Source organism: Microcaecilia unicolor, chromosome 11, assembly GCF_901765095.1.
Source record: "Microcaecilia unicolor chromosome 11, aMicUni1.1, whole genome shotgun sequence".
NCBI lineage: Eukaryota > Metazoa > Chordata > Amphibia > Gymnophiona > Siphonopidae > Microcaecilia > Microcaecilia unicolor.
The window spans coordinates 170,893,294-170,907,547 of record NC_044041.1 but is presented as its reverse complement, the minus strand read 5'-3'; the positions used below and the strand labels follow the sequence as shown (position 1 = coordinate 170,907,547).

The 14,254-nt window shown below is 42.5% G+C and overlaps 1 protein-coding gene across 1 annotated transcript in view; it reads right to left on the bottom strand.

Moving 5' to 3' along the window:
• Positions 1-239: 239 nt before the first annotated feature.
• The window catches only part of EGLN2 (egl-9 family hypoxia inducible factor 2), a 38,829-nt gene continuing 24,814 nt past the window's right edge, over positions 240-14,254 (bottom strand). Inside the window, exon 6 of the mRNA XM_030218677.1 lies at positions 240-1,514. Within this exon, the coding sequence (XP_030074537.1) occupies positions 1,435-1,514 (80 nt within the window). The 3' untranslated portion in view covers positions 240-1,434. The remainder of the gene's footprint in view (positions 1,515-14,254) is intronic.

Below are 14,254 nucleotides of genomic sequence, written 5' to 3'. Positions count from 1 at the left end.
GTAAGACCCATGAAGCAGATGGGTATGTCCTATCGAAACACGGTCCCGTGTCGGGTCACATACACAAGTGGTGCTGAATAAAGATTTTTTTGGTCCACCCCTACTCTTTGGATTGTGCTTCAGTGTTTAGGACATTAAGCACAAGTTTTATATTTTATATTCCTTGTAATTTAAGAAAAACAAGTGAAGTAATGGCTATAAATCAGCTGAAGAGATAAAATAAAGTTGGGCAGGGAGGGTAGGCAGCAGAGTTATTTAATAAATTCTTTAATGACCGTAGCGCAAACACACATACACAGACTCATTTGGTGCATAATACGGCCCCAGTGATACTTGACAGAAGCTCTCTATCTCAGGCAGGATGCACACTCATGATGGCCACCTTACAAAGATTAAAGTTCACACATTTTAATTTTCTGTGAAAACTTGAAAAATTCAGGAGCATCATCCTACAGCAAGCTCTGTGCTTAGGAGAAAGTTTACTATGAAAGTAAAGCTGTCGGCATCTCATCTACATCCCTCTACAGAGGCTGGAAGGGATGTACCAGCTCCCAAAGCAGCTCTCTTACATATCCAGGAGAGCAGTCGCATACCTCCCCCAATTTTGGTGAAGCTAACCTCTAATTTAAAAGGTAGCTTCCTACTGCTAAGGACACACAATACCATACAGAATTACAAATGTTTGATGGCATATCATAACCCAATCAACTTTTGGTATAATCTAATCCAGCAGCGCTTCTTCAGTGCTGGCATCATCCTTACCTTGATTCAACTCATCTCTTACGCCTCAAACATTAGAAAATACTCACATACAGCCTCTCTCCCACTTACAGGAAAACATTTTTCCCACCCCAAAAACCCACATCACAGCAAGGATAAGAGAGGTTGGTGTCCTTTTATTTTTTCAATTACTTCATTACCCGGATTGTGGAGCCGAAATCCAGCTAGCAGCATGTTGGACAAGGGATACAGGGGTCTCTTCTAGTCGAGTAACCATGTATCCAAAGCACAAGGAAGGGCCCTGAGGCTCCCCCCTCCCCTACCCCAAAATCTGTAAGCCATTTTCGCATTCAGCGGCAACGTATTCTTCAATTTTCACAGTTGCTGTCTTCAGACGACAGAGAAGGACAGTACACAGCCCCTGTGCCATCAGGCATGCACTTGCTGCACCCTCCACCTCCCCCCACCCCACGAGAACCTGTTCATGAGGGTTACCCCCGTGCCGTTTCCAACTCTGGAGGGAGTGTGCTTCAAGCGACTGAAGAAATAGCACAGACTGCAAGCTCATCAACCAAATCTGCAAGCTCATCAGATGACTGACTGACAGACAGACGTGCCGTGGCGGATCAGAGCAATGGTCCATGAAGCCCACCATCCTGTCTTATCCAGGAGAAAAATGGCACCTAAGCAACACGGTTCAGTCTTTAATCCGCTTCAAACTTCTCTGCTGCTGTCAACTCGTGAAGAGGTGTTGGCTTGGGACACTGGCAGGTGGGCTTCTTTCTGGCCACCAGCTGTTGTGGTAAAAAGAAAAATTACACACAATCAGGTCAGAGGGAATCAACAACGCACCAAAGAACCGAAATGGGCCATGAAGTAGGAAAACGGAAGCAGATTTATTGAGAATTTATTGAGGATTGTGCCAATTCTGAGTTACCGCCTGGCTATCACGTGGCTCGTGGCGGTAATTTAATTTTTGACGAGTGTCAGAAAATATTTTTATTTTCTGGTGCGTGGGCGGTAATCGGCATTTTGATGTTAATTGGGCAGTAACGGTCAACAGACATGCGAGACTTTACCGCTAAGTCAGTGACTGGCGGTAAGGTGTCGGACCCAAAATGGATGCGCGCCAATTTTAATTTTTTCCACATGTCCATTTTCCCCCCCCCCCCCCCCAAAAAAGGCCTTTTTTTTTTTTACAGGTGCGCTGAAAAATGATCTTGTGCACGACCAAAACACGCGCCTATGCTACCTCAGCGCACCCATTATCTCTTGTAGGTTTGTTGTATTAGCTTCATTTTACTGCATTGGCGTCTGCCTCTGTGGTGCATTATAAGCCACATTGAGCCTGACACTGTTGGGAAACTGGGGGGTACAAATGAGATAATAAATAAATACATTTTAATGTAGTTCTTACATATGATACATTTTAAGTTTATTTTCTTGTTTTCATTGAGTATTGTGACATTTATACTATTTATTTATTTATACTTATATAATAAATTCACTGTGGTTTGCATATTTACAGATTTCTACTTTGTTTAGGTGTTACGCAGACACCTGACACAGGCAATATGCCAACATACGGTCCGTTGTCAGGTCCTCAAATCTGCTTCCATTTCCCTATTGTGTGGCTCACTTCACTTCTTCAGTGCATTACAGAAGAAAGATTACATCACATTTCACACCTCCACAATTTCCAGAAGTAGTGACCAGAGCAAGAATTCAAACACAAACAGTTAATATGAAAGAATGGGATGAGTCTATAGGAAGGTTTGCAGAACTGTGCTAGAGCCTAGCAGGAATTTTACTGGAGAAAGGGATAGAAGAGAGAGAGTGTCTCAGAGGCTGAAATGCCATAGGATACTCAAAAAAAAACAACAAAAAAACACATGGGAGCCTGACATTCAAAAAAAGCTGAGCTCCTAAATTTATACTCCTAAGGGCTCACACATAGGAGCATAACTATTTTCATAGTAAATGACGCAGATAAAGACCTGTATGGTCCATCCAGTCTGCCCAACAAGATAAACTCATTTACATGGTATATGATACTTTATATGTATACGAGAGTTTGATTTGTCCTTGCCTTTCTCAGGGCACAGACCGTAGAAGTCTACCCAGCACTGTTCTTGTACTAAGTTTATTTATTTATTTATTTGGATTTATTTACCGCTTTTTTGAAGGAATTCACTCAAGGTGGTGTACAGTAAGAATAGATCAAACATGAGCAATAGGCAATTAGAACAGTAAAAATATTCGAACAACAATACAAAGTATGGCATGGTATACTACTTGCAATGACAACACAATGAGGCATATTTTCAAAGCACTTTGGGAGGCTAAGTTCCATAGGTTTCTATGGAACTTTGGGAGGCTAAGTGCTTTGAAAATGAGCCTCAATATGTACTAGAACATTATAATTGGTAGTGAGGGGTAAGGCAAAGTTGTAACATATAGATGAGTAAGAAAGTAGGAAGAATTAGAAAGTAAGGTGATTGATTTGAAGAAAGTTGCACGTGTGGTCAGAGAGATGGTTAAATATTATCTCAGCTAGGGTAGGAGTGGATAAACATGTCCCGCTGCAGTATGTGCAGCCCGAGTCGATCCTTGTGTGTGTGAGTGAGACTAACAAGTTAGTTACTTCTTCCATTAAAGGCTTGGTTGAAGAGCCAAGCTTTCACCTGCTTCCTAAAGAAGAGGTAGTCTTGTGTTAAGCGGAGCCTTTCAGGCAATGCATTCCAGAGTGTGAAGGCTACTCCGGAGAAGGCTCGCTTGCGGGTAATCACATCATGTAATGTCTTTTGGAGAGGGTGTAGTTAGTGAAAGTCCTTGGGAGGACCTTCGTGTCCTTGGCAGTGTGTGGAGGATCATTTTATTCTTCAGATACTCGGGGCCATTTCCTTTCAGGGCCTTGATCAGAGTTTTAAATTTAGCCCTGTATTGTACTGGTAGCCAATGAAGTTTTTTTGCAAAAATGGTGTGATATGTTAACGTCGCTTGCAACCTTCTATGAGTCTTGCTGCTACATTCTGAATCAACTGGAGCTGGTGCAGGCCCTTTGTAGTCAGACCATTGTATAGTGCATTGCGGTAATCCAGTCTTAATGTTACCATGGCATGCACAACTGGGATAAGATTTACCTTCTCGATGTAAGGTGAGAGGCAGCGTAGCTGTCGCAAATAGTAGAAGCAGCTCTTGAAGCTTGCTTGGATTTGGGGAATCAGAGTAAGTGTTGAATCTAACTGTATTGCAAAGTTCCTGACGTGATTTGAGGAGGAGTTCATACTTCCCAAAAGGGATTTTGATGTTGGGTATGTATCCACATGTGTTAGGGACCCAGAGAAGCTCGGTCTTACTTGGGTTCAGGCAAAATTTGTTGTGTTTAGCCCATTCTTGAATTGATGTTAGACAAGTGATCAGTTTATTCAAGGATGTAGGTAAGTCAGGTTCAATGGGTATGAGTACCTGCACATCAGCTGCATACATGTAGAACTGAGTGTCCATTGACCGAATCAGCTCAGCTAGTGGTTTGAGGTAGGTATTGAACAGAATAGGTGACAGCATCGATCCATGTGGTACCCCGCAGGTCAGTGTCTATGGTGGTGATGAGTTGCTGCCAATCATTATGGATTGTTGCCTGTCTGATAGATAGGATCTGAACCAGGCAAGTACTGTTCCATTGATACCTGTTTCTGTCAGTCGTGCTAGCAAGGTATCATGATCCAGTGTCAAAAGCTGCTGAGAAATCTAGCAGTACTAACACCAAGGCAAATCCCTTGTCTCGGTTTCTGTGAAGATATCTAGCAGGGATACGAGGACTGTTTCTGTTCCATAACCAGGTCTGAATCCAGATTGACATGGATCTAGCCAGTCACTTTTTTCTAGCCATTCATTGAACACAGACTGTTTGTTCTAAGAGTTTCCCTAGAAATGGGATGTTGGATACTGGCCTGTAACTTTCAAGTTTGTCCTGGTCAAGGTTGTATTTCTTCAGCAGAGGGTGCACCACTGCCCTAATTAATGCTGTTGGTATTTGCCCATTAGAAAGAGAGGTGTTCACAATTTTTGTGGCGCCTTAAGGCCCATACTTGCCTGCTGCACTATCTTTGATGGGCAGGGATCAAGGGAGCAGGTAGTTGGTCGAAGGTCTCTTAGGATTTTGTCAAGGCTCTCCTCTGTCATTAGGTTAAAAATGTTCCATCTGTCTCTGTTAGGAGGGGGTGAGTTTGTGCACCCCTGGTTGACTGGTTGGGCACTGGGTGGGATTGCCTGTAAACCCTGCTGGAGACTTTTAATTTTGTTGGCAAAGTATGCAGCAAAATCATTGCAGTTCAGTTTAGACTGGGCAGGCTGTTGTTTTTTTTTTTTTTTGTTACATTTGTACCCCGCACTTTCCCACTCTTGGCAGGCTCAATGCGGCTTACATGGGGCAATGGAGGGTTAAGTGATTTGCCCAGAGTCACAAGGAGCTGCCTGTGCCTGAAGTGGGAATCAAACTCAGTTCCTCAGGACCAAAGTCCACCACCCTAACCACTAGGCTGCAGTAGGCTGTTTACTATACTGAACAGCTGTTTGGTTGAATTGGCAGCCTGTGCAATGCATTGAGAGAAATGCTGTTTTTTGGTTGCTGTTAAGGCTTGGCGGTACTTTGCCATGTGCTTCCTGCAGTTTAGCTTGTCTTCATCCAGGTGCTATTTGCGCCATCTCCTTTCTAGTTTTTGTCCTTCGCGTTTAAGGATTCGAAGTTCTGGAGAAAACCAAGGTGAGTGTTTGAGAGTGGGGCGTAAGACCTTTTTAGTGGTGCTGTTTTCTCTAAGGTCTTGGCTAGGTGTGTATTCCAGATGTCAACTTGTTCTGCCACTGATGTCTTTTCATCTACATGCGGATAGTCCAAGGCCTCTAGGAAATTCTCAGCGGTCAGCTTTTTTTTGTCTCTGATCTCCTTCCAAACTCTGGGAGGTGCCATTTGTTTCAGGTGGTCACTTAGGGAGAATTTAATTAGAAAATGGCCTGACCATGATAGGGGTGTTATTTCAATACTGTTATCCCAGAATTCTGGGATATCCACCCCTTTGTAGAATGCCAGGTCTAGTATGTGACCCTTTTCGTGGGTTGGAGAATTGATCACCTGTGTAATTCCTAGTGCTGTCATCATGTCCAGAAAGGCAGCTGTGGTGGTATCTGGGGTGTTGATGTGTTGATTGAAGTCTCTCATGATCACCAGCCTAAGGTAATTCAGGGTCACTTGAGTAATCATGTCCAGGAGTTCTTGCACAGATAATGTGTTGTTACGAGGTGCTCTGTAAATCATGAGCAGCCAGATTGGCTTCTCCTCTTCAAGTTGGATTAGAAGAGATTCTGATCCATGTAGCTGGAGGATGGATATTCTGCGCAGTTTGATTGTGTCCCGATCAATACTGCTACCCCTCCACCCTGTCTTCCTGGTCTTGGTTGATGTTGGATGTTGAAACCTGTTGGGCATAGTTCAGCCAGTGGTAAACTCCCACTTTCATCTAGCCAGGTTTCACTTATTCTTAGGATGTCAAGATGCTGTTCATTTATGGCATCATGAATCACTGAGGATTTCTTTGCAGCTGATCTGGCATTCACCAGTCCTATAGTTCCCAAGGGTGGTCTTGGAGTGCTGTGGGTAGCTTTGGTGTGACAATGAAGTGATCTTTTAAGTACTGTTATGTAGGTGTTTGACCTCTTGCACTTTTGCCTTCTCTTTAGTTTGTGGAGGTTATGGTTTCCTCTCCCACACACCAACTAGGGTGCTTGCATGACACTTTTTTGTGTCAGAAGCTAATTAGGCAAAATTTCACTGGGTGGTGCTGCAATAAACTCTTTGGAGTACACCCTGTAGATCAGCAGTCTTCCTAGCTGGCAATGCAGGGTTAAGGCTTTAATAGCTGAAAGAACAGACCTTTTAAAGTTGTAAATTCAGACCAGGCCTGTGAGATCAAAGTATTCCATCAAATAGAGAAACAAATGGCTGCACTTAGCACTTCTATGTGAAATTATTGGAGAGTTCTGAAGCTTACATCGAAGCCCCTTAAAATTTACACTCCAGCCCATCCCTATCTATTCAGTCACAATCAGGGCATAGACCGTAGAAGTCTGCCCAGCTCCCATTCTGTTTCACAATTACCGGCGTTGCCATCCAATCTCTGCTATGATTCCGCGGAACCATTCCTTCTAAACAGGATTCCTTTGTGTTTATTCCACGCACATTTGAATTCCATTACCGTTTTCTGCCACACTAATAAGCTTTTAACTGAAAATTCATCTTAATTTAGGCGCTTAAAAGTTGTTGCCCTTATTTTACAAGCTTTATTCTGGATTAATACATGCATAAACATCTTAAGTCCCTATTTGGCAAAGCCTGTAATATGAAAGTATTAGACTCGACATGCAGATGTAAAGGGGGTGGGGCAAGGCCATGGTAAATTCTTAGACATTTAGTCCCATTTCAGCCATACTGGTCCATCTAGCCCACTATCTTGCTTCCAATAGTTGCCAATCCAGGTCACAAGTACCTGGCAGAAACCAAGTTAGTAGCAACATTCCATACTACCAATCCTAGGGCAAGCAGTGGCTTCCCCCATGTCTATCAACGACGACTGTGGACCTTTCCTCCAGGAACTTGTCCAAAACTTTTTTTAAACCCAGATACGCTAACCACTGTTACCACATCCTCCAGCAGCAAAGTTCCATAAGTACATAAGTATTGCCATACTGGGAAAGACCAAAGGTCCATCAAGCCCAGCATCCTGTTTCCAACAGTGGCCAATCCAGGTCACAAATACCTGGCAAGATCCCAAAAATGTACAAAACATTTTATACTGCTTATCCCAGAAACAGTGGATTTTCCCTAAGTCAATTTAATAACGGTCTATGGACTTTTCCTTTAGGAAGCCAGCCAAACCTTTTTTAAACTCCGCTAAGCTAACTGCCTTTACCACATTCTCTGGCAACGAATTCCAGAGTTTAATTACACGTTGAGTGAAGAAAATGTTTCTCCGATTTGTTTTAAATTTACTACATTGTAGCTTCATCACATGTCCCCTAGTCCTAGTATTTTTGGAAAGCTTGAACAGACGCTTCACATCTACCCATTCAACTCCACTCATTATTTTATAGACCTCTATCTCCCCTCAGCCGCCTTTTCTCCAAGCTGAAGAGCCCTAGCCGCTTTAGCCTTTCCTCATAGGGAAGTCGTCCCATCCCCTTTATCATTTTCGTCGCCCTTCTCTGCACCTTTTCTAATTCCACTATATCTTTTTTGAGAAGCGGCGACCAGAATTGAACACAATATTCGAGGTGCGGTCGCACCATGGAGCGATACAAAGGCATTATAACATCCTCATTTTTGTTTTCCATTCCTTTCCTAATAATACCTAACATTCTATTTGCTTTCTTAGCCGCAGCAGCACACTGAGCAGAAGGTTTCAACATATCATCAACGACGACACCTAGATCCCTTTCTTGGTCCGTGACTACTAACATGGAACCTTGCATGACATAGCTATAATTCGGGTTCCTCTTTCCCACATGCATCACTTTGCACTTGCTCACATTAAACGTCATTTGCCATTTAGACGCCCAGTCTCCCAGTCTCGTAAGGTCCACTTGTAATTTTTCACAAATTTATTTTATTTATTGTGAACATTTATATCCCACATAATCCCACCAAGGCAGGCTCTATGTGGCTTACCTAACATTCTATTTGCTTTTTTAGACGCAGCAGAAAATGGAGCAGAAGGTTTCAACGTATCAACGAGGACACCTAGATCCCTTTCTTGGTCCGTAACTCCTAACGTGGAACTTTGCATGACGTAGCTATAATTCGGGTTCCTCTTTCCCACATGCATCACTTTGCACTTGCTCACATTAAACGTCATCTGCCATTTAGATGCCCAGTCTCGTAAGGTCCTCTTGTAATTTTTCACAATCCTCCCGCAATTTAACGACTTTGAATAACTTTGTGTTGTCAACAAATTTGATTACCTCACTAGTTTCTCCCATCTCTAGGTCATTTATAAATATGTTAAAAAGCAGCGGTCCCAGCACAGAGCCCTGGGGAACCCCTCTAACTACCCTTCTCCATTGAGAATACTGACCATTTAACCCTACTCTCCGTTTTCTATCTTTTAACCAGTTTTTAATCCACAATAGAACACTACCCCCTATCCCATGTCTTTCCAATTTCCTCTGGAGTCTTTCATGAGGTACTTTGTCAAACGCCTTCTAAAATCCAGATACATAATATCAACCGGCTCACCACATGTTTGTTCACCCCTTCAAAGAAATGTAGTAGATTGGTGAGGCAAGATTTTCCTTCACTAAATCCATGTTGACTTTGTGTCATTAATCCATGCTTTTGAATATGCTCTGTAATTTTGTTCTTAATAATAGTCTCTACCATTTTGCCCAGCACCGATGTCAGACTCACCAGTCTATAATTTCCCAGATCTCCTCTGGAACCTATTTTAAAAATCGGCGTTACATTGGCAACCCTCCAATCTACCGGTACCAAGCTCGATTTTAAGGATAAATTACATATTTCTAATAGTTCTGCAAGCTCATTTTTCAGTTCTATCAGTACTCTGGGATGAATACCATCCAGTCCAGGAGATTTGCTACTCTTCAGTTTGTAGACTGCCCTATTACATCCTCCAGGTTTACAAAGAATTCATTAAGTTTCTCTGACTTGTCAGCTTCGAATACCATTTCCGGCACCGGTATCCCACCCAAATCTTCCTCGGTGAAGACCGAAGCAAAGAATTAATTTAATCTTTCCGCTACGGCTTTGTCTTCCCTGATCGCCCTTTTTACTCCTCGGTCTTCTAGCGGTCCAACCGATTCTTTTGCCGGCTTCCTGCTTTTAATATACCTAAAAAAAAAAAAAAAAAAAAATTTACTATGTGTTTTTGCCTCCAACACAATCTTTTTTTCGAAGTTCCTCTTAGCCTTCCTTATCAGCGCTTTGCATTTGACTTTACATTCCTTATGCTGTTTCTTATTATTTTCAGTCGGTTCCGTCTTCCATTTTCTGAAGAATTTTCTTTTAGCTCTAATAGCTTCCTTCACCTCACTTTTTAACCACGCCAGCTGTCTGGTCTTCCATCCTCCTTTTTTAATGCACAGAATATAGTTGGTCTGGGCTTCCAGGATGGTGTTTTTGAACAGCATCCACGCCTGATGTAAATTTTTGACCCTCGCAGTTGTCCCATCCAAGTTTTTTTTTTCTCCATTCTCATTTTATCATAGTCTCCTTTTTTAAAGTTAAACGTTAACATATTTGATTACCTATGTATACTTACTTCAAAGCTAATATCAAATCCGATCATATTATGAGCACTGTTATCAAGTGGCCCCAGCACCATTACCTCCCGCACCGGATCATGCACTCCACTAAGGACTAGGTCTAGAATTTTTGCTTCTCTCATCGGCTCCTGTACCAGCTGCTCCATAAAGCAGTCCTTGATTTCAACAAGGAATTTTACCTCCCTAGCGTGCCCGGATGTTGCATTTACCCAGTCAATATCGGGGTAATTGAAATCACCCATTAATATTGCGTTGCCCAGTTTGTTTGCGTCCCTAGTTTCCTTTAACATTTCTGCATCCATCTGTTCATCCTAGCCAGGCGGACAGTAGTACACTCCTATCACTATCCTTTTCCCCTTTACACATGGAATTTCCAAGAAGTGTTTTGTTTCCTGTAGATTTTTCAATCTATTTGATTCAAGGCTCTCGTTAATATACAATGCTACCCCTCCACCAATTCGATCCATCCTATCAGCACGATATAATTTGTACCCCGGTATGACAGTGTCCCACTGGTTATCCTCCTTTCACCAGGTCTCAGAGATGCCTATTATATCTAAATTTTTCATTTAGTGCAATATATTCTAACTCTCCCATCTTACTTCTTAGGTTCCTGGTATTTGCATATAGACATTTCAAACTATGTTTGTTGTTCCTATTTACATCATGCTTAGTACTTGACAGTATTAATTTGCAATCTTTTGTCTGATTTTTATTTTTATTTAGGGACAAGCTGACCTACTACGGTCTCTTTTGCAACCTCACTATCAGGATACCCCAATCTTCCCTGTTTTGGTGATATCTTTGAAAGATACCTTATCCCGAACCATGCGCTTCTGAGCAACTGTCGGCCTCCCCCCCCCCCCCCCCCCCCCCGTTTCTAGTTTAAAAGCTGCTCTATCTCCTTTTTAAATGCTGATGCCAGAAGCCTGGTCCCACCCTGGTTAAGGTGTAGCCAATCCTTTCGGAATAGGCTCCCCCTTCCCCAGAATGTTGCCCAGTTCTTAACAACTCTGAAACCCTCCTCCCTGCACCATCGTCTCATCCACGCATTGAGACTCCGGAGCTCTACCTGTCTCTTGGGCCCTGCGCTTGGAACGGGTAGCATTACAGAAAATGCTACCCTAGAGGATCTAGATTTGAGCTTTCTCCCTAAGAGCCTAAATTTGGCTTCCAGAACCTCTCTCCCACATTTTCCTATGTCACTGGTACCACATCTACCAAGACAGACGGATCCTCCCCAGCACTATCTAAAATCCTATCTAGGTGATGCGTGAGCTCTGCCACCTTCGCACCAGGCAGGCGTCACCAGGCGATCCTCATGTCCACCAGCCACCCAGCTATCTATATACCTAATGATCAAATCACCAACTACAACAGCTGTCCTAACCCTTCCCTCCCGGGCAGCACTTGGAGACATATCCTCGGTGCGAGAGGATAGTACATCCGCTGGTGGGCAGGTCCTGGCTACAGGAGTACTTCCTACTTCACCAGGGTGATGCTCTCCTTCTAGGAGACCTCCCTCCCCCAAGGTAGCTCAGGGGCTACCAGACTGGAAGTGGGACCTCTCTACAACATCCCTGTAGGTCTCCTCTATGTACCTCTCTGTCTCCCTCAGCTCCACCAAGTCTGCAACTCTAGCCTCAAGAGAACGGACACGTTCTCCGAGAGCTAGGAGCTCTTTGCATCGGGCACAGACATATGACATCTCATCAACTGGGAGATAATCATACATGTGGCACTCAATGCAAAGACTGGATAGCACCCCTCTCGCTGTTGGACTGCTGACTCCATCTTAGTGTTTTTGAGTTTTTCAATAATTTAAAACTTGCTACAGTATTAAGGATATTAGCCTAATATAAATGTGTCTTTTAGTTTATATAGTATATTGTATGATTTATTTAGTGTTTCCTTCTTAGATAGTAATGAAATGTATTTAAAACTCTGTAAGAGCACTCCTTGCTTGTTACCCTAATTACAAAAACTGACTATAAATGAAGAGTTGTCCTAGAAGTGGGAAGACACATGGCAGAAAATTTTAGCATATTTTCTACAATTACACCTAGATCTTTTGCTCATGTGCTGACCCTAGCATCAGGTAACTATGATTCGGATTATTCTTCCAAATGTGCATCACTTTGTATTTGTCCACATTAAATTTCATCTGCCATTTGGAAGCCCAGTTTTCCAAGTGTCCTTAGTTCTTCCTGCAATTTTTCACAATCCGCATGCTTTTTGGCAGCTTTGAATAGTTTTGTGTCATCTGCAAATTTAATCACCTCACTCAGTGTTCCATTTTCCAGATCTTTTACAATTATGTTAAATACGACCAGTCGCAGTACAGATCCCTGTGGCACTCCACTATTCATTGAGAAAAATGGCCATTTAACCCTACCCCTCTGTTTTCTGTCCAATAACCAATTCCTAATCCATTACCACATGTTTATTTACACCTTCAAAGAAATGAAGCACATTAGTGAGGCAAGACTTCCCCTGGCTGAATCCATGCTGACTGTCCCATTAAACCATATTTGTCTATATGTTCAATGCTGTGGAAACCATTATAAAGAATAAAATTACAGAATTCAGGCTTACTGGTCTGTAATTTCCTGGATCACCCCAGAATTCTTTTTAAAAATTGGCATTACATTGGCCACCTTCCAGTCTTCTGGTACTACTTATGATTTTAAATGACAGGTTACAGATCACTAATATATCGGCAATTTCATGCTTGAGTTCTTTCAGTAGCCTGGGGTGTATGCCATCCAGTACAGGTGATTTATCATCTAACTTGTCATTTGGCTCAGTATATCTTCCAGGTTCACAGAGATTTCTTTCAGCTCCTCCACATCGTCACCCTTGAAAACCATATAGGTATAGGTAGATCTCTTACATCTTCTTCTGTAAAGACCGAAGCAAAGACTTTGTTCAATCTCTCTGCTGTGGCCTTGTCTTCCCCGAGTGCCCTTTTGCTCCTTCATAATCCAATGGTCCCACGGATTCCTTCACAGGCTTTCTGATGTACCTGAAAAAAAGGTGTTACTGTGAGTTTCTCTCTCCATAGCAAGTTTTCTTCATATTCTCTTTTAGACTTATCAATGCTTTGCATCGAGCTTGACACTTCTTAAGTTGCTTCTTATTTTCTTCATCTGGATCCTTTTTCCATTCTTTGAAGGATGCTCTTTTGCCTCTAATAGCCTGTTTCACTTCAGCTTTTAACCATGCTGGCTATTTGCTTTTCTTTCCACCTTTGTTAATACGTGGAGTTCATGTGGTCTGGGCTTCCACGATGGTATTTTTAAACATCCATGCACCTGATTTAAAGTCCTAACCTTTATGACCAACCCTTTCAGCTTCTTTTTAACCATTTTCCTCATTTTGGCACAGTCACCCTTTCGAAAATGAAATGCTGCTACAGTAGATTTCTTTATTAAATTCACTCCAGATATCAGCTCAAATCTGATCATGTTATGGTCACTGTTTCCCAGCGGATCCAACACCTCCTGTAAAATACCCTCCATTCCACTAAGGACTAGATCTCAAATAGCAACCCCTCTTGTTGGCTCTTGGACCAGTTGCTCCAAGAAGCAGTCATTTATTACATCTAAGAATTCTATCGGCCCAGCACTCCCTGTTCCACCCGTTTCCAAGCACACTTAGGATTTAGAGATCAATTGCTATTGAGCAGTATTCCACGGGGAGGAATTGCCCCCTTAATCCCCTCAGCAGTTTTTGACCCCCCCCCCCCCTCCCGTAAATGCCAAACCAGCAAGGTTAACAGGTCACTGTGACAGCATTGGGAACATAACTGGGTATGTTTCTAAGATCGCAAAGATAACTAGTTCTGTGTCGGCACATATTTATCTGTGCAATCTTAGTTATGTGCCAGCTTATTAAACCTCTAATCTACACATGCTTTTTTTCTTTTTAAATGGATGTTTATGCTGCACACACCCACCGCATAAACATCCATTTCCTTGTATTTTTGAAAAGGCTCTACGTCAGCAGATTCATTTCTAAAATACAAGTGAAAATTAAGATGCACTGATGGCTCTGCATGTGGCAGACCTAAATTTTATACTCAAGAGTTCACCGTGGCTGAAAGGACTTCATTGAAGTAGTCAGCGTTGTCAAGGGCAATAACAATGACTCGACACAGCTGCAGTTTAGCAAGGTCTGCCTGCATCAGGAGTATTACACT